Genomic DNA, 19081 nt, shown 5'->3' with positions numbered 1-19081 from the left:
CACTAGAGCTTATAAAACAATTTGTATAAGGTCCCTGCTTATAGTTACATGGCACCCAATCCTAGGGGCACATATGACACACCTTAGGGGTGACTTATATGTAAAAATAAGGTTGTTTAAGAGTTTGGAAGTACTTTTGATTTCAAAGTCGAATTTGCATTTAATGTTAATTTAAAAGCAGCCAGCAAGGCAGACCTTCCTTTAAAACGACCCTACGCATCTCAGCAGTGCACCTATGGGTGCACTACCTATGCTGGGGTCCCTCAACCTACGTGCCCTACTGTATACTAGGGACTTATAGGTAGGTTCACATAGCAAATTATAATTAGCCTAATTTGCATACTCATTTTACACAGGGCACAGGCCCTGGGACTAGTTAGCAGTAACCAGGGCACCATCAGAGTCAGGAAAACACCAGCAAAAAATGAAAATTGGGGGCAAAAAGTTAGGGGGTTTCTGCAATCAGCCCAGTTTTCTCACTATATATATGTGTGTGTATGTATTTCTATAGTGCATACTTACAGCTAGTTGGGGGGACTGTCTGTATTTTAGTGTTGTGTTAATATATTAAAGTGCCTTTATTTTTGTAACACTGTGTGTTTTTTTTCAGGTGTGATAAGTTGCTGTGTGACTATTGTGGTATTGTGGCTCATCCACATCTACCTCTAGAGAGCCCTGGTTTCCAAGACACTGCCCAAATTCACTAATAAGGGTTGTGTGGACCTGGTATAAGGCGCTAACACCATAGGTGTCCACCACACACCAGGCCAGCTTCCTACAGGTAACTCCCCTCATACCAGCTCACTTAGTAGAAGGGGATTGCGACTGATCATGAAAGACCGTATGGCACAGCACATAGTCCCTCTCAGTTAAATGTTAAATAAGAGGATGATGAAGAATACTATGATGATTATGACTCCCAATATTTCACCTCCCAGGAACAGCCATACCAGGAGGTGATGGTGCATATGCCAAGCTCCCTAATTTCAGATTTTCAGGTTATGCTTGCAGATTATAGAAAGAGATTCCCACCCACCAAAGATGCGACACCTCAACCACTCACACCTGTTTAGATCCCCAGCACCTCAACCAATCACCCTGCTCCAGAGGCCTACATCCTTACCTCTAACGGCAGTTCATACACCAGCAACAATTGTGCTCCACTGCAAAGACACCTTGGATGAGGAGCATGAGGAAGGTGAACTACAGGATGATCATATTGAATGGGACGACAACGTAATTCCCACTCCATCTCCCTTGCCTATGAAAGTGGATTTGCCTCCTGGGGATATTGGAGGCTTTCAGAATTTACCAGAAAGAACTGCCAAAATATTTTTGCTCCTGATGCCATCCAAACAAATGGATTATTTTTTATGATTTTAAAGAACCATTCCAAAAGAATGTGCTCTCCATACCTATGGTTAGACACATATTGGACGAAGGTTTGAAAATCATGCAAAATCCAGCGACAGTCCCTCCAGTGCTTCTGCGCCTTGATAAGAAATATAAAGCCCTGGAAGATGCTCCATCCCTGCCTAACTGGTCATCCACACCCAGATTCAGTTAACGATCGAGCGGCCCAAAGAAGACCCAAAAACCCCTCCACCTGATTTTGGCACCTCTGGATAAGGAGGGGAGATGGTTAGACATTATTGGCAAGTGCTTTTCATCAGTGTCAAGTCAGTCTGTCAGGGTGGCTAACTCTTTAGCGATACTATATGTAAGGAAATGCCTCCTTGGCATGGTTGCCCCCTGACTTTTTGCCTTTGCTGATGCTATGTTTACAATTGAAAGTGTGCTGAGGCCTGCTAACCAGGCCCCAGCACCAGTGTTCTTTCCCTAACCTGTACTTTTGTATCCACAATTGGCAGACCCTGGCATCCAGATAAGTCCCTTGTAACTGGTACTTCTAGTACCAAGGGCCCTGATGCCAAGGAAGGTCTCTAAGGGCTGCAGCATGTCTTATGCCACCCTGGAGACCTCTCACTCAGCACAGACACACTGCTTGCCAGCTAGTGTGTGCTAGTGAGGACAAAACGAGTAAGTCGACATGGCACTCCCCTCAGGGTGCCATGCCAGCCTCTCACTGCCTATGCAGTATAGGTAAGACACCCCTCTAGCAGGCCTTACAGCCCTAAGGCAGGGTGCACTATACCATAGGTGAGGGTACCAGTGCATGAGCATGGTACCCCTACAGTGTCTAAACAAAACCTTAGACATTGTAAGTGCAGGGTAGCCATAAGAGTATATGGTCTGGGAGTCTGTCAAACACGAACTCCACAGCACCATAATGGCTACACTGAAAACTGGGAAGTTTGGTATCAAACTTCTCAGCACAATAAATGCACACTGATGCCAGTGTACATTTTATTGCAAAATACACCCCAGAGGGCACCTTAGAGGTGCCCCCTGAAACTTAACCGACTATCTGTGTAGGCTGACTAGTTCCAGCAGCCTGCCACACTAGAGACATGTTGCTGGCCCCATGGGGAGAGTGCCTTTGTCACTCTGAGGCCAGTAACAAAGCCTGCACTGGGTGGAGATGCTAACACCTCCCCCAGGCAGGAACTGTAACACCTGGCGGTGAGCCTCAAAGGCTCACCCCTTTGTCACAGCCCAGCAGGGCACTCCAGCTTAGTGGAGTTGCCCGCCCCCTCCGGCCACGGCCCCCACTTTTGGCGGCAAGGCTGGAGGGAACAAAGAAAGCAACAAGGAGGAGTCACTGGCCAGTCAGGACAGCCCCTAAGGTGTCCTGAGCTGAGGCGACTCTAACTTTTAGAAATCCTCCATCTTGCAGATGGAGGATTCCCCCAATAGGGTTAGGATTGTGACCCCCTCCCCTTGGGAGGAGGCACAAAGAGGGTGTACCCACCCTCAGGGCTAGTAGCCATTGGCTACTAACCCCCCAGACCTAAACACGCCCTTAAATTTAGTATTTAAGGGCTACCCTGAACCCTAGAAAATTAGATTCCTGCAACAACAAGAAGAAGGACTGCCCAGCTGAAAAACCCCTGCAGAGGAAGACCAGAAGACAACAACTGCCTTGGCTCCAGAAACTCACCGGCCTGTCTCCTGCCTTCCAAAGAACTCTGCTCCAGCGACGCCTTCCAAAGGGACCAGCGACCTCTGAATCCTCTGAGGACTGCCCTGCTTCGACGACGACAAGAAACTCCCGAGGACAGCGGACCTGCTCCAAAAAGACTGCAACTTTGTTTCAAGAAGCAGCTTTAAAGAACCCTGCAACTCCCCGCAAGAAGCGTGAGACTTGCAACACTGCACCCGGCGACCCCGACTCGGCTGGTGGAGAACCAACACCTCAGGGAGGACCCCCGGACTACTCTCCGACTGTGAGTACCAAAACCTGTCCCCCCTGGGCCCCCACAGCGCCGCCTGCAGAGGGAATCCCGAGGCTTCCCCTGACCGCGACTCTCTGAAACCTAAGTCCCGACGCCTGGAAAAGACCCTGCACCCGCAGCCCCCAGGACCTGAAGGACCGGACTTTCACTGCAGAAGTGACCCCCAGGAGTCCCTCTCCCTTGCCCAAGTGGAGGTTTCCCCGAGGAAGCCCCCCCCTTGCCTGCCTGCAGCGCTGAAGAGATCCCTTGATCTCTCATTGACTAACATTGCGAACCCGACGCTTGTTTCTACACTGCACCCGGCCGCCCCCGCGCTGCTGAGGGTGAAATTTCTGTGTGGACTTGTGTCCCCCCCGGTGCCCTACAAAACCCCCCTGGTCTGCCCTCCGAAGACGCGGGTACTTACCTGCAAGCAGACCGGAACCGGGGCACCCCCTTCTCTCCATTATAGCCTATGCGTTTTGGGCACCACTTTGAACTCTGCACCTGACCGGCCCTGAGCTGCTGGTGTGGTAACTTTGGGGTTGCTCTGAACCCCCAACGGTGGGCTACCTTGGACCAAGAACTGAACCCTGTAAGTGTCTTACTTACCTGGTAAAACTAACAAAAACTTACCTCCCCCAGGAACTGTGAAAATTGCACTGTGTCCACTTTTGAAATAGCTATTTGTGAATAACTTGAAAAGTATACATGCAATTGAAATGATTCAAAGTTCCTAATGTACTTACCTGCAATACCTTTCAAACAAGATATTACATGTTAAATTTGAACCTGTGGTTCTTAAAATAAACTAAGAAAAGATATTTTTCTATAACAAAACCTATTGGCTGGATTTGTCTCTGAGTGTGTGTACCTCATTTATTGTCTATGTGTATGTACAACAAATGCTTAACACTACTCCTTGGATAAGCCTACTGCTCGACCACACTACCACAAAATAGAGCATTAGTATTATCTATTTTTACCACTATTTTACCTCTAAGGGGAACCCTTGGACTCTGTGCATGCTATTCCTTACTTTGAAATAGCACATACAGAGCCAACTTCCTACACTATATAGATATGACAGTTAGAGGCTGACTTCACCCCATACATTGATCAGCTACCAGGCACAAATTATCGATGCCGCAATGGATATTGCCACCACTATTTCGACATCTTGCTGGGGCCGCGGTGCTTGGAAGACCGGGCTTGTTTAAGGCCATGTCTTTTCGCCCGGAGGTGCAGAATTAGATGTGCCCTTTGGCAGACAAGCTTTGTTTGGGAAACATGCCTGAAGCCCTCTAGGCAATTAAAACTGATATGGAGACCACCAAATCACTGGAACACCCCATTTCAGAAACGCTTCCTTTTGTGGTACCAGAGGGCGTGGGATGTCTTCATATAGGGGAGGCTATCAACAGTACAGATGCCTCCCACAATTTCGCCCCAATACAATTAGAGACAACCTCCACGGTTGGCATGTAGCAGACGTTCCCCTGGGGATGACAGGCTTATCAAGGAAAGGAATCAACTCGCTGACAAAGATCTCCCCAAGGCACTGGCTATCCCATGCCCTTCACTCTTCAGACTAGAGGGCAGTATTTCTTAGTTTCTCCAGCAGTGGCAAACCGTAACATCAGACCAGTGGGTCTTGGACCTAGTACAATTCACACACTTTAGAGTTTGTCCAGAAATCACCTCACGATCCTACTCTCAAATCTATTCCTATATATCTTCATTGACTCAAATTAGAAGTCAACGACATACTTCTGAAGGGGGCGATAGAGAAAGTGCCACCTTCACAGCGGCGGAAAGAATTCTACTCCAGATTCTTCCTCTTTGGCAAAAAATAGAAGGACTGGAGAGCTATCCTCAATCTTGGAGACTTAAAATATCATTCCAAATGATAACTCTAAAAAGACATCCTTCTCTTAAAACCTGGAGATTATCTTTCCTCCCTAGTAGTGTAGGATGCATATTTTCATATCCCAATCCATCCTCCCCACAGACCGTTCCTCAGGTTTACGGTAACCAGCAGCTACTACCAATTACTAGTTATGCCATTCGGACTGAAATCAGCCCACAGAATATTTAACAAGTGCCTAGCATCTGTGGCAGCGTTGTTAAAAAAAGAAACCCAAAGCCTTTCCGTGGACAGTTGTCTGGACAAAGCAAAGTCCTTCAAAGCAGCACAGAAGTTAACAAGAAAGTGCATTACCCAACTCAACAGATTATGCCTAATCATTGTTTGGAAAAAGTCAAATGCTCAACCCGTGTAGATTATAAACTTCTTTGGGGCAAACCTGGACACTGCATCCAATATAGCCTTCCCCACAACAGAGAGAGCAGAAACCTAATTGCCTTGGCAAAATCAGTTAAAAATAGAAAGTACATTTCAGTACGCGTTTACAAGTCTTTATTAGGGATGATGTCTTCATGCATCCCTCTAGTATAATTCTGCAGACTGCAAATGCGCCCCCTCCAAGAACAACTCCACCTCCAATGGATCTAAGCCACAGGAAGCTTCGACGATCAGGTAAAGATCACTCCCCTCCATAGTCAAAGCTCTGACTTGGTGGACTCGGATGGAAAATCTATCAGTTGGCCTCTCCTTCCTACTGCAACCATCTGTCATCACCACTGATGCCTCACTAGAAGGATGGGGAGCAGTCCTACAAGACCTACATATTATTGTCAAGTGGCAAACACCTCTTCAGAGTTTTCATATCAACCTCCTAGAGCTAAAAACAGTTCATCCAGCCTTTCCTTCCCTAGATTGCAAACTCAGAGGTCTTGATAAAAACAAACAATATCCCCACAATGTATTACCTCAACAAGCTGGGGTTGGGAGGTGGGGAGGTGGGGGTTACAAGGTCCCTTCTTTCCCGAGAAGCACAAGAGAGCCTGAAATGGCCCATAGCACATGGGGTGCATCTTCGAGCATAACACGTCCCATGGAAGCAAAACAAGATAGTGGATACTCTCAGCAGATTAAAATCAGTGTCCTGAGTGGGAGCTGGATCAGGCGATAGTAGACCACATATTCTCTCAGTTGGGGAAACCCTATCTCGACCTCTTCGCCGAGACCTTCAAACACCAAATGCTGATAATACGCAATCTGGCTTCACCATCTGGGATCGGGGGGGGGATGAATTTTCGATGGCATGGTGCAGAGTTTTTGCTTACGCCTTTCTGCCCATTACCCTGATACCAATGGTTCTCCCCAAGATGAAAATCGAACACTGATCCTAATAGCTCCATTGTGGCCTTGCCAACATTGGTTCACAGAGCTTCCCCTGTTATCAGTGAAACCTCACATCCCTTTGAGGATCCTGCCTTATCGTCTGACCATGAACAAAGGTCAAGTCTTGCACCTGATTCCGGAATCCCTCACATCTAAACATCCCTCCAGAAGGCATGGATATACTCTCCAGGGCTAGAGCTTCCAGCACTAATTAAACTTACTCGTGGAAGTGGTTCTGTTTATGGTGTCCACAACAGATTCATTCAATATCGTCCTCACTCAGACAAATATTACCCTACATAATACATCTAGCACGATTGGGCCTAGCTCATGCCTCCATCAGGGTTCATCTGGCTGCCATCTCATCTTTTACACACTGTTAGGACACACCTTCCTTGTGGGCCTCAAGACAATCTCTGAAGGGACTATATAGAGTCTTTCCACCATTCAGACCTCCCCCTTCTCTATGGCATCTCAACATAGTCCTTGCGCAGCTCATGAAACAACCATTTGAGCCAATTCACAGGGACTTTCATAGAAAGTAGCTCTCCTAGTGGCTCTCACACCAGCCAGGCAACTCTGTGAGATCCAAGCTCTGACTTTTCAGGAGCCCTTCTTACAAATTAGAGAGAACAGAATAATCCTGTGATCAGACCCATAACGTATGCTTAAGGTTCTTTTGGAGTTCCATATCCATGAACCATTGATCCTGAAGACCTTCCCAAACCCTTCAACACTAGCAGAGAGGGTGCGTCATTCTTTGGATGTGAAAAGGTGCATCATGTTCACCCTTGGTGGGACCAAATCCCTCGTAAAAAAAAATAACCAGTTTGTTGCCTAGAGTGCACCAAAAAAAAGGGCCGACCCCTTTCCAAGCAATGCATCGTAAGACGGATTTAGGCTGCAATTTGGTTTTGCCATTAAGCTGCAGGCAAACCATTGCAAACTTCTGTCCATGCTCACTGTATCAGAGCGGTATCAGCATCCACTGCACTGTTTGCGGGAGTACCTCTCGAGGACATATGCAGATCGGCAGCCTGGAAGAATTGTCACACATTCATGTGACATTACTATCTTGATTCAACGCCACAAGGTGAGGTAGTGGTGGGCCAGGCGGTCCTAAGAATCCTTTCCAGTAAAGGTGAGCTTTCCATACCTTCCCACCATCTTAAGGATAGTTCTGCGCATTGTGTATCTTCAAGATGTACCAAAAAATAAATGTTCATACTCTCTATGATTTCTAGTAACGGTACTAAACAGCTTTGTTTTGCATTGGCTTATGTATGTATATTTACTTAAAATATCTGGTTCATGTTCTTTGAAGCGCTCACAGCTGACACTACAATGTGACTCACCTGCTTGCTACTCTGATTCAAGCATGTGAATCTATGAAAGTTCCAGTACTGGAAAAATAAATTGTCGACCTGTAACTATAGTTCACTGGTATTTGAATCTTTCATAGATATACGTGTGACAAACCCGCCTTCCCAGAGAAGCTCACCTTTCCCTCTCTCAGCTAATTAGTATTGGTAAGCACTAGTCCTTTGAAAATCGGAGGAACTGGAGCTTTTCTCAGGAGTGTTCTAGAAGGTGGTGTTGCCTGATTGGTGGACTCTCAACTTAAGTCATTTTATCAAAATGACTGATAGAATACTAAACTGATGGGCCTAGGGCTTTTTAGGTTTAGCTCTATCTTAATACTATTTTGTAAAGGTACCAGGGGACTTCCATCTCGACGACGGGGAATGATTCAACCATGTGAATCTATGAAAGATTCCAATACTGGAGAACTATAGTTACAGGTAAGTAACTTTGTTTTATTTTTATTTATATTGATGAACATAAGGGTGGATTGATGAGAGCATAGTTGTTTGAGTAGATTATGTATAGGTATACAGGCACGGCAAAAAGTATATTAGTGCTGCAAGAGGAATGTTGCATGGTAGAGTGGCTGTAAGACTGGACATAGGCAAAGATGTTGTGAGATGGTACAGAGCACCAGCAAACAATTCAATACCATGTGGCAGAGAGGACGACACCCTAGGTTTATATGGCCAGTGTTGTATTCCACCCTTTGATGGTACCAATGCAAGATGGTTAAGGCTCGTTGTGAATTTTACCTTTTGTACGCATTGGAGTGAATGGGTGCTTAACCTTAAATGCATTGTAAGTGAAGTAAGTATTTTTTGATGACTGCTATGTGGGTGTATTCTAGAGAAAGGGCTGATAAACTATGACAAACTTGACAAATTGGCTAGCGAGAGCCCCCTGTGCATTGATGTGCCTCCTACATACCATTTTGTGTGGCAATCCCTTCATCCGACCAGTCCTTTCATCCACTCAGACTACTTTTTTTTCCCCCTTGCAGTATATTGGCGAGCTATTTTAGTGTAGAATGTAACTTTGCAAATCGTATTAACCTGAGAATATTATTTTTATTCTAGAACAGAGTGTGGCAGAGAGATCAGCGAGATATGCGTGCTATCCAGCCGGATGCTGGCTATTACAACGATGTAAGTATTTATGCACTTATGTAATTTGTTCATCGTTGCCACTATCTCCAAGCTGTTTGGCTTAGTTTCTACTTAGTGCTCATGTCATCTACTTTTTATGTAGGTTTGTAAATTGTAATACCATTTCTGCATGTGTGCCTGCTTGTGGTTTAACTTCTTTAGTATATATTTTATAGTTATATATACACCTGTTCTCCATGCTTTTGTACACAAATGAGTGTTCTAGGTTTTGAGTCAACAAAAGTTGGCTTTTGCTACAGTAATTTCAGTCTCTACAGTCCTTTAGCTTCTTCAACCTTAACAATTGGAATAGTAGCAGCGAGTGGAAAGCCTTCACTTTTTAAGTTTACAAGCTAATCTGCTAGAATCCTGATTTGTTGGCTCTCCTATGTTCCATCACCTTGCTCCTGAGCCACCTCCTTTAAACTCTGTCCTATTTTTTTTTTTTGCAGCCTTTAAGGCTAATCTAATGTATCTAGAATGGTTTAGGTAGAATAGAGTAGATAAACTAATATGTAAAGACTGAAAGACTAATCCGTCTTGTACATCCAGGAACTCTTAAGGTCCTTTCCCGGTCACATCTGTGAATGGTAAACTTCCTAACCATGACATACGGAATTAGTTATTTCTTTGTTTACCATGTCTTAACCAAGCTGACCATCTGTCACTGAATTAGCACCCTTTGCATAGTTATTTGCTGAACAGTTGTGGATCCACTTTTGCAGATCACCTTATTAGAAATTTGTCTGGGGTGAATATGTTGGTTTTTATTTGTTGACACTCTAATGATGATAAATGAAAACAAAGCGCGGTTACCTTTGCCATTTGCTGTGAATGAAGCGTTGAATGAGGTGTGATAGAATATATTTTTACTGTCCGGATATAATAAGGCCAATGGGCTTTTTTTGTAATAAAAAAAAAAAAAAAAGTATGTGCATCGTATTGTAAGCTTCTCTTGGCGCTATACAGGTATAATAATCTGACTGGATAGTGTAAACCAAGGTTACTTTTAGTCTGCTTGCTGTCTGTTTGACAAAACCAATCTGTCATTAATTGGACAAAAGAGTATTGGCCCTTGGGTCTGACAACGAAGCTCAATGTTGCAGAAAGATTGTGAATGACTTTGAGCGCACTGTGTTCCTGATAAGCTCAAAGGACCATGGTGGTAGTAAGTAAGGAGGCAGCCTTATTTAGACTGCTTGGTTGTGTATTCTGCAAAAGAAGGAATGGCAAAAAAAATAACAAAAAATAAAAATTGAAAAATTAACTTTCAAACAATACTTTCCAGGCCTCAGACTGATCCGGAAAAATCTTTCCCCAACATTTTTGCTTGAGTGCCGACAGGTGGCTCCAGGCATCTTTAGCTTTGATTCTACCTCCAGAAATGCCAAACCACAAGAATTTGTAAGGCACCATCTGGCATGAAATAGATTCACTTCATAGATTCAATTCATAGTCACATGCTTGAATCTTTCCCATCAGCATGGTACCCACTGTTGTTAATTACAAGCAGCTCACAGATGAGCATTGAAAAAGTTATAATAAAAAAAAGTGACATTGTTAGGAAGGAAAAAAAAACATTGCTTTAGAATAACCAAAGTCCAACCAATCTGACAACAGCCCCTGAAGCACTCTTTCCCTTCAGGGCCACCATACCTCCGATTTCTTAGTGCATATTGTGGGAGAGGGAGGCTCCCTGAGCTCTGCTCACTCCTATAGTACTCTGTCAACTTTTGACTCGTACAAAGCGATTTGTTGTCTTTGCTCTTCAGTCAAGCTTACGGAAACATGTTAGCTGTGATAATACTAAATAGCCATGTCCGCGGGGGTCTAAAAACATCTTTTTAGACCATGTAATTCTTGTGATAAACCAAGATTATTTTGAGAGGATCCCCATAAGGAATGTTTATAGTGATTGTATCCTCACCACAAGCCTAAAGTGTGTTAAGATTGCCATACTTTTTTCGACCAAGTCCTTAAAGGCTAGGGGACCAAGGCTGCTTCTGTTACTCCGAAAGTTAAAGGCTTTTGAAAAGTATACATTTGGGAATGAGGGACAAGGACCATCTTTGACCCACTTAAAAAGAGATATGAGGATACAGTCTTGTCTGGAGAGCCTTCAAACACCTTAAACATCGACTAACACTGAAAAGTCTTACAAAAAGAGGGATTATTCTTCTCAAAAGAAATCAATAAAAATCAGGTCTGAACCATCAACTCCTTCTTTAAAAGAATCTTCTGATGAGACAGATGGACAAGCCCATTATCGACAAGTAAACAATTGATGAGCAAAACGTCAATGAGTAAATTGTCTAACATGGTTGACTAGCTCTGTGATGATGAATGTAACATCCACTGTGACTACGACAACAGCTAAACTGTCAAACACTACAGACAACTTCTTCATAAACAACAAAAGTATCTCTGTCCGCCTCATCAGTCTGTCGCTTTTTCTAAACATAAAAGAATATTGTTGTCGACTGCAACCTCGATAAGCCTGTCAGTGCATCAAGAGACTATACACATAACTGAAAGAAGGTATTCAGATTACCGATCACTGACCAGACCCTCCAAGTAAGGCGGCCAATCACTCACCTGAAGAGATTTTAAAAGTGGATTTGGATGCACATTTTGAGATGGCTTGTAGCCCCACTCATGTTAAATGCCAAGATGAGGATGATTGTCATTTCTTACATAGAGGGAGTTTTCTCTTTCCAAAACAGGTCGAAGTCTCGATCTCAACCCCTTGAGGCTTTCCAGGGGCAATATTCTTATGCAGTGCCCTGTAAAGACCAACCTTAGTATGAGGGGAACACAATACAAGTGTTGGTAGCACTAGTGACAGATCTTTGACAGATGTTAGCAGACCAGTGCACCTACATTTCTGCAGCAGCATGCTACTCTGATGTGCTCCACACCTCCGCGTACCCATCATCTGCACCAACAGATAGCAGCAATTTAATTCAGAGCCATACGTTTTACCCCAAATCACAATTCATGATGACTGTGGATAGTGAGGAGGATGACAAAGCCCTAAAAGGGTGGGATATAACCCATGACCAGTCTAACTGGTGAAGAATGGGATGAATATGTTACCCCATTTTCTGTATCACCTACACTACCATCAACTAGTTTGCTTCCAGCGGGCATTGTAGGTTTTCATGAGCTTCTAGAGGGGGCTTCAAAAAGATTCTACCTTCTTATCCCAGTAAAACAAATGGAACACTTTCTTTATTCTTTTAAGACCCTGTAAAGAATTCATACAACTCTCTTCCTATTGTAGATTACATTTGGGAAGAAGGTCTAAAACTGACGAAAAATCAATTGGCCGTATTGGCGGTTATTCCGTGCGGCAATCTTTTTTTTCTTTAAAAAAAAAAAAGTGCAAGGCCACAGAACTCAGCCACATGTCTAATCGAACATCCATGTCCAGACTCAGTAGTAATGCAGGCAGCCCAAAGAAGATTGAGGAACCCTTCTATTCTTTGTTCTTATCTACCAGATAAAGAGGGAAGACCCTGGTAACATTGGTAAAAGGGTTTCTGCAATGGAGGCCACAACCTTTGGAGCTTTTAATGCGCTTGCCGTTCTTGGAAGGTATTATAGAAATATGTGATTGAATATGGCAGACTTGCTTGAATTTGTACCCGATGAGAAAAGAAGCAAAAGACAATTTGCAAGGTTAATGGATTTCATTAAAAAACATAGATACATCGATGGATGTCACCTTTACTGCTTTCCGACAGATGGCTGCTGCGTAGCAGTCCTTTGCTGACCAGGTTGGTTAAAGGCAACCTCGTTCTTACCGTAGGTTCAGGCGAAAATTTCGGACATGCCATTGGCCAGAGGAACCCTCTTTTGGAAACGTTGAACTTCCTTAAGAATGCTGCTACTGGTGCCATGCATTTGATGAAAATTCTGGGAGCGAATCATAATCCTAAGGGAAACACATTGAACTGGTAATGGCACCCTGCCACCTCAGACTTCATACTTTAAACGCTTCACATGTATGGAATATGAAAGTAAACATTTAAGAGATCCAGCAATGTCCTGATTTCTCCCAGGCTTAGTTGCTGCAGAATCCCTTGGATCAAATGCATTCTGAAGGATTATTTCATTAAAAAAATACTCTGAACGTTTCAAATCCATCACTTTTTTCCATTTTCCCAATTTTCTTTTGATTAGGAAGAAGTCTAATTAAAAGCATTTGTTTCAAAGGGTATACATCAGACGTCTCCCCAGGCCTATTCTTTTTCTCCTCAGTTTGTAATGACAACTGATACTTCTCTAGAGGTTTGGGGGTAGCAGTTTTGCAAGAACTGGAAATCCATTCCAAGTGGATGCCATAGAAATCAAACATTCACATCAGCCTTCTAAAGCTGAGAGAAGTATTCCTTGGCTTGCAATCCCTTCTACCCAGAATAAGGAACTCTGTAGTTTTGGTCCATACAGACAATACTACAGCCATGTTTTACCAAAAACATTGAAGTACAAGATTGCTACTGCTGTCTTTAGAAGCTCAAAAGCTCTGTAGGTGGATGATTCTACACAAGATTAACTTATGGGTAGAACATGTTCCAGGATAGAAAACAAATGGGCAGAGTCTTTCAGCAGAACATTGAGTGCCACATGGTGGGAGCTAAATTAGTGACCGCTAGTAAGCATCTTCCACAAATAGGATTCTCCAAATCTGGAATTGTTTGCCAGAAAGAGTGCTTTTTGCAGTTTGGTGTAAATGTGTTCAATAGTTTTGAAGTATTTAAGGAAAAAAATATTTATGTATATCTACAGATACTGATCCACCTCTGTGGAGCCACACCCCAACAGCTAGAGAGAAAAGTTGCAGCCGCCATTTTGTGTATTGGGACTCTGTCCCAGGGGACAAAATAAAACAGAAAAGTGATAGAAGGGGTCAGGTTAGAGGTTTCCTGAGCCCATGAGATTGATGGAAGGGTCAGTGAGGGACCTTTCATGGGCACTAAATTGCCCCAAAATGCTTTTTTGGGGCGCACAAGGATGCATGAATCCTCCATAGTACTCAGCGCAGCCCCCGTGTAAATCTGTGACTGATTCTGACCCCAATTTAAGAAAAAAAAAAGAAAAAAACGCCCACTCACAGGCCCACTCACAATCAACCCCACAATCAGTATCACACCCACTCTGCCACTCACACCAACTCAAACCCACAAAATCACCTGCACATCCACTCGTAGACCTGCAGAGCCATTCATAAACCCACTGAGCCACTCATAGACCCATTTACACTATCACCCACCCACTCATAGTCCCACACAGCCACTCAAACACCCACTCACCCACTCTCACAATCGCACTCAGAGCCACAAATCACTACCACACCCACTCACTGACCCACAGAGCCACCCACAGCTGCTTCCAGGCCGCCGCTTCCCCTAACCACTTTAACACCCACTAATACTCCCAACCACTCGCACACAGGCCCCACAGGGGTGGGGGGGTGGTCATGAGCCAGTCTCTGTTGTCAGACCTCTGCCGCACACAGCCAGAGGCTGTGCGCAGTGTCGGGTTGGCTGCATGTGTGGGTTGGGTTGCATGCGAAGGGTTGGCTGGTGAACCTGGCCGCAGGCTAGACCCTGCTGCTAGTCCCTTGCTACTCACGGCCGTTGGTTTAACATATGGTAATATAAATAATTAAATATTACTTTGTGTTTAAACTCTAGACATGAACTGAAAAAACAAAGGTTAGAGGGACATAACAGTTAGGAAATAGAGTATTAAAAAAACCTTAGAAATTCACTGAAAACCAAAGGTTACAGACATTATAGCTAGGTTCAGATTTTAAACACACAACCATAGAAATTCAGCAGTTGTAGTTATACTTATCTCAAGAAACTATAACTTGTACCCTAAGGTAACTATAATTCACACCCTCGCCATGCACTGCTGATTACCCCCACATATTACCTCAGTCATGATATCTTGTATGACATCCTTGGTAATCACTGCAAAATTTGCAATAAAATTATTGGTGAAAAAACTGTGCATGGCGGGAGCATGAGTTATAGATTCTTGAGATAAATATATAACTAACTGCTAAATTTCAATGGTTTTCTGTGTGTAGAATCTGAACCCACCTTTAATGTCCTTGCCGTAAAACCAAAGGTTACATTAATCCTTTCCTGGATTCACATGCTGTGCATTATTCAGCCATCTAGTGGCTGTGTCTGGAATTGTCTGGTGTGCTTTTCTTTTCTTTTTTTTATTTGTTTCTTGTCGGCGTCGTCAACCACCAGTTGATGGTAGGTCCCGTCCCCTGTGTGGCGTCAGATGGTGCCCCGGATGCTCCTGTGTGCGGTAGCCATCTTCATATTCCTTTTTTCTGCCGTTGGGTCTGGAAGCAAACGAGAAGCTCTGAAGAATTTTTGGGGAAATCTGAAAAAAATCACAAACTCAGAATTATCAAACCAGAAGAAGATAAAACCCACACAATAGTAGGGGGACTCTCCATTCTGTCTGGGGGCCCACCGGAGTCAACACGTGGTCAGAGAATGAGGCACGATAGGGGTTAAGGAAAATACTCCTTTCAAGACAGCCGCAATGTCTAAGACCACAGACCCCCAACCCTCAGGATATCGATAAAGGCAAGGTGCCAGAAATGCAGAAATCACTTTGTAGTGAGGTCCCGAAGGAAAAACCAAGACCTTCAGAGGAAAAGCTGCTGATGCTTTAAAAAAAACAAAAAACATAAAAACGCCATCCTCGTTGTTGAAAAGGCTCAAGAGGTGGAAAAGAAAAAACTAAAGCTTGAAGCAGAAATGGCGGTGCTCCCTCAATGCAAGAAGGAGTTCGACACCGCATATAAGGAATTCTGAATTCCAAGCAAACCCTTCATGGGTCTCGGCGCCAAAGATGACGACGCAGCATTAGCAGCCCCTGAGGCCGAAGAGTAGTTCTGTGACCTCAAAGGGGAAGAACCAAGAAGCCAAATGGAACCACCTTGACACGGAGACCCCATAAAAGAGGTAGGTATTGATCCCTTGAGACCATCACCACTCTCTGACATCGTATAATAGCCTGGTAAGAAGGGCTGCAGACATGTATGGGGTGCCACTAGAAGAAGTGAAAGGAGTTTCTGGTTTCTCCTTGAAATCATGGTGCCATCAGGTAAGGGGAATCTATATACATATTGGACCAACGCAAAGAAGCCTTCCGGAAACCCAGTACAGCAAAGGCAGTTACCCCCCAGGTAGACAATAATTTGAAGACACACAGACAGAGTCCTTCTCAACAGGGCAACAGCGGCAAACCCAGAGAAACTTGAAAGCTACTCAACAAACCACTTACAACTGGTGGCAACACCCTTTAAGACAACCCTTTCAGGGTAGAGGAAAGGATACAGGACAAACCGCCAGAGGTGGAGATACAAGTGACTTGACAACAGATTTCAACCCCCACAAAACAGTGGGAGGCAGAATAGTAAATTACGCATAGCAGTGGGCAAAAGTCACCGCAGACAATTGAATTTTATTTCAAAATCCCTTTTTATTGAAGCAGAGCTCAACGTACAGTACCTTAAGCAGACACTGCAGAATATGTTCATTATAGTCATAGTACCCATTTTCATAGCACATTACAGTGTGAAACTTCAGTATTACATAAGACAGTTGGACAAACATCATGGTCACTTTTCCACCAAACCTCCTTTTCTCACTCCCTTTGGGTCCTCCCCACCCCTCTTCTGTTAATCTTCAGAGTCCCTGAATGTCCACAGTCGCAACCATACTTTCTCATACTTCTACGGACAGTCACAACTCTAATAGACCACCCCTCTTGGCCCGTTGGCACCAGCCCAGATCTCTTTTATATTTGGGAACCCCAGGTGACCCTGTCACCCCCCACAATCCTGCTATGTTCAACTTCCGCACTCCGTCTACCCATTTAACCAAATTTTCATGCTTTTGGGCCATATTTCTTCCCTGTGATGTGCAGTAGGAGCCATCTGCGTTCCAACTAGATTTGTAAACCCGTCACCTTGGATGTAATTTGTGTAACCTTCCTCCAGACCTCCTGTAGCTTCGGACACTCCCATATAATATGAAAAAACAATCCCGTCATACCACAGCCCCTGATACAGAGGTCAGTTTTGCTCCACCCCAACCTGTGCAAAAGTGACCTTGAGTAGTATGCCCTGTGCAGGATTCTTAGTTGTAGTAACCTGAATCGAGCCCTAATGGCAATCTCCCTGGGGCTCTGAATGGCCTCCGTTCAGTCATCATCTTCTAGCCGTTCTATGTGGCCCTCCCATGCTGATCGAAGGTGCTGTAATAGGTCAGATGAGTTATTGAGTCAGTTCCCATATATTAGGGAGATAGCTTTACCTGGCATTGACTCCAGTAGGAGTTTATCCTCCAGTGGTGCAGATTCCAGGAGCTGTTCCCCTCAGGGACGTGATATCTCTGGGCATGTCTCAACTGCATGTATCTAAACTTCTCTGAGTTAGTCAATTCATACTCCTCCGTGAGTCTATTCGGTCAGCAGTGAAACTTGCTAGCCTCCCTCCACCCACTGTCTGAGTGTGTTGCGGGATCAGACCCTTCCCGTCCATCCCCTAGAGGAACGACAGATACCCACTATCTCCAATAGTCTCTGTCCACCCGATATGCCGGGCCATCCTGAGCCGCAAAGACCCATTAGTTTATTGTACTTAAGTGAGCTGCCTAATAATAGAGGCACATATCTGGCACCGCTGGACTCCCTTTGTATGCTCTGCATTGGAGATTGGGAAGAGAAACAAGAGCTCCCCCGTCCACCAGGAGCTGACGAAGCTCTCTGTTGACCTTCCTGAACAGCTCAGGCCGCACCCGGTAAGGTGTATTCTGTAGGAAATATAGTAGGTTTGGGAGGGCCATCACTTGAAGAGAACTGCCCATCCCATAAGCGATATTGAGGATCCCTGCCTATGTTCCACATCTGTCCAGAGGCGCTCCAGCTGACGGTGTAGATTCTCCCTCAAGAAAGCATCGACCGATCTTGTAATGTATATTCCTAAGTACGTGAAGCCCCCACATACTACCAGGGCTTAATTTCATATCCTGAGTATGAGTCAAAGATATGGAGCAACCTATCTTATCACAGTGCGTGGTCTGGTTGCCGAACCCAGGCTGCCATTGGCTCCAGTGCCTGATCAAAAAGCATTGGGGAGAGGGGAGGCATCTCTGTCGCGCGCCCCTCTCCAAGGCAAAGGGTCGAGAGGTCGCCCCATTGACCTGCACCTTCGCTTTCGGGCCCTGATACAGGAGCCTAATCCATGCACAGAAGGAGGTTCCAAACCCTATCCTGGCCAGGATGGCAATGAGATATGTCCATTCTATACTATCAAACGACATTCGGGCATCCAGAGACATCAGGGCCGCGTCCTCATCATCTAACGCTTCTGTCATATGTAGGACTCCATACAGCCTCCTCAGATTAAGCCTTGTGCGTCTATGCGGCATGAAACCAGTTTGGTCCGGGTGGACCAGGGACGTAATGACCCTTTTAAGTCTGTTGGCCAGAACCTTTGCGAGCACCTTGGCCTCTGCATTTGAGAAAGATAGGACGGTATGAACTGCAAGCTTCAGGATTCTTACTCGGTTTCAGTTCCACCACTAACATGGTAATGTGTTGATCCTCTGGGAGTGTCCCTTTCCTCCTACCATCCCTGTAAGGAAATGCCTCCTTGGCATGGTTGCCCCCTGACTTTTTGCCTTTGCTGATGCTATGTTTACAATTGAAAGTGTGCTGAGGCCTGCTAACCAGGCCCCAGCACCAGTGTTCTTTCCCTAACCTGTACTTTTGTATCCACAATTGGCAGACCCTGGCATCCAGATAAGTCCCTTGTAACTGGTACTTCTAGTACCAAGGGCCCTGATGCCAAGGAAGGTCTCTAAGGGCTGCAGCATGTCTTATGCCACCCTGGAGACCTCTCACTCAGCACAGACACACTGCTTGCCAGCTGCTTGCTAGTG

At 44.8% G+C, this 19081-nt stretch overlaps 1 protein-coding gene across 2 annotated transcripts in view; it reads left to right on the top strand.

The window, feature by feature from the left end:
• The window catches only part of WDR33 (WD repeat domain 33), a 1025118-nt gene that overhangs the window by 55198 nt on the left and 950839 nt on the right, over positions 1-19081 (top strand). For both annotated transcript variants that reach the window (XM_069213677.1, XM_069213680.1), the window contains exon 3: positions 9027-9095. In XM_069213677.1, the coding sequence (XP_069069778.1) occupies positions 9027-9095 (69 nt within the window). The remainder of the gene's footprint in view (positions 1-9026; positions 9096-19081) is intronic.

Source organism: Pleurodeles waltl, chromosome 11, assembly GCF_031143425.1.
Source record: "Pleurodeles waltl isolate 20211129_DDA chromosome 11, aPleWal1.hap1.20221129, whole genome shotgun sequence".
NCBI lineage: Eukaryota > Metazoa > Chordata > Amphibia > Caudata > Salamandridae > Pleurodeles > Pleurodeles waltl.
This window is presented reverse-complemented; position numbering and strand designations above follow the sequence as displayed.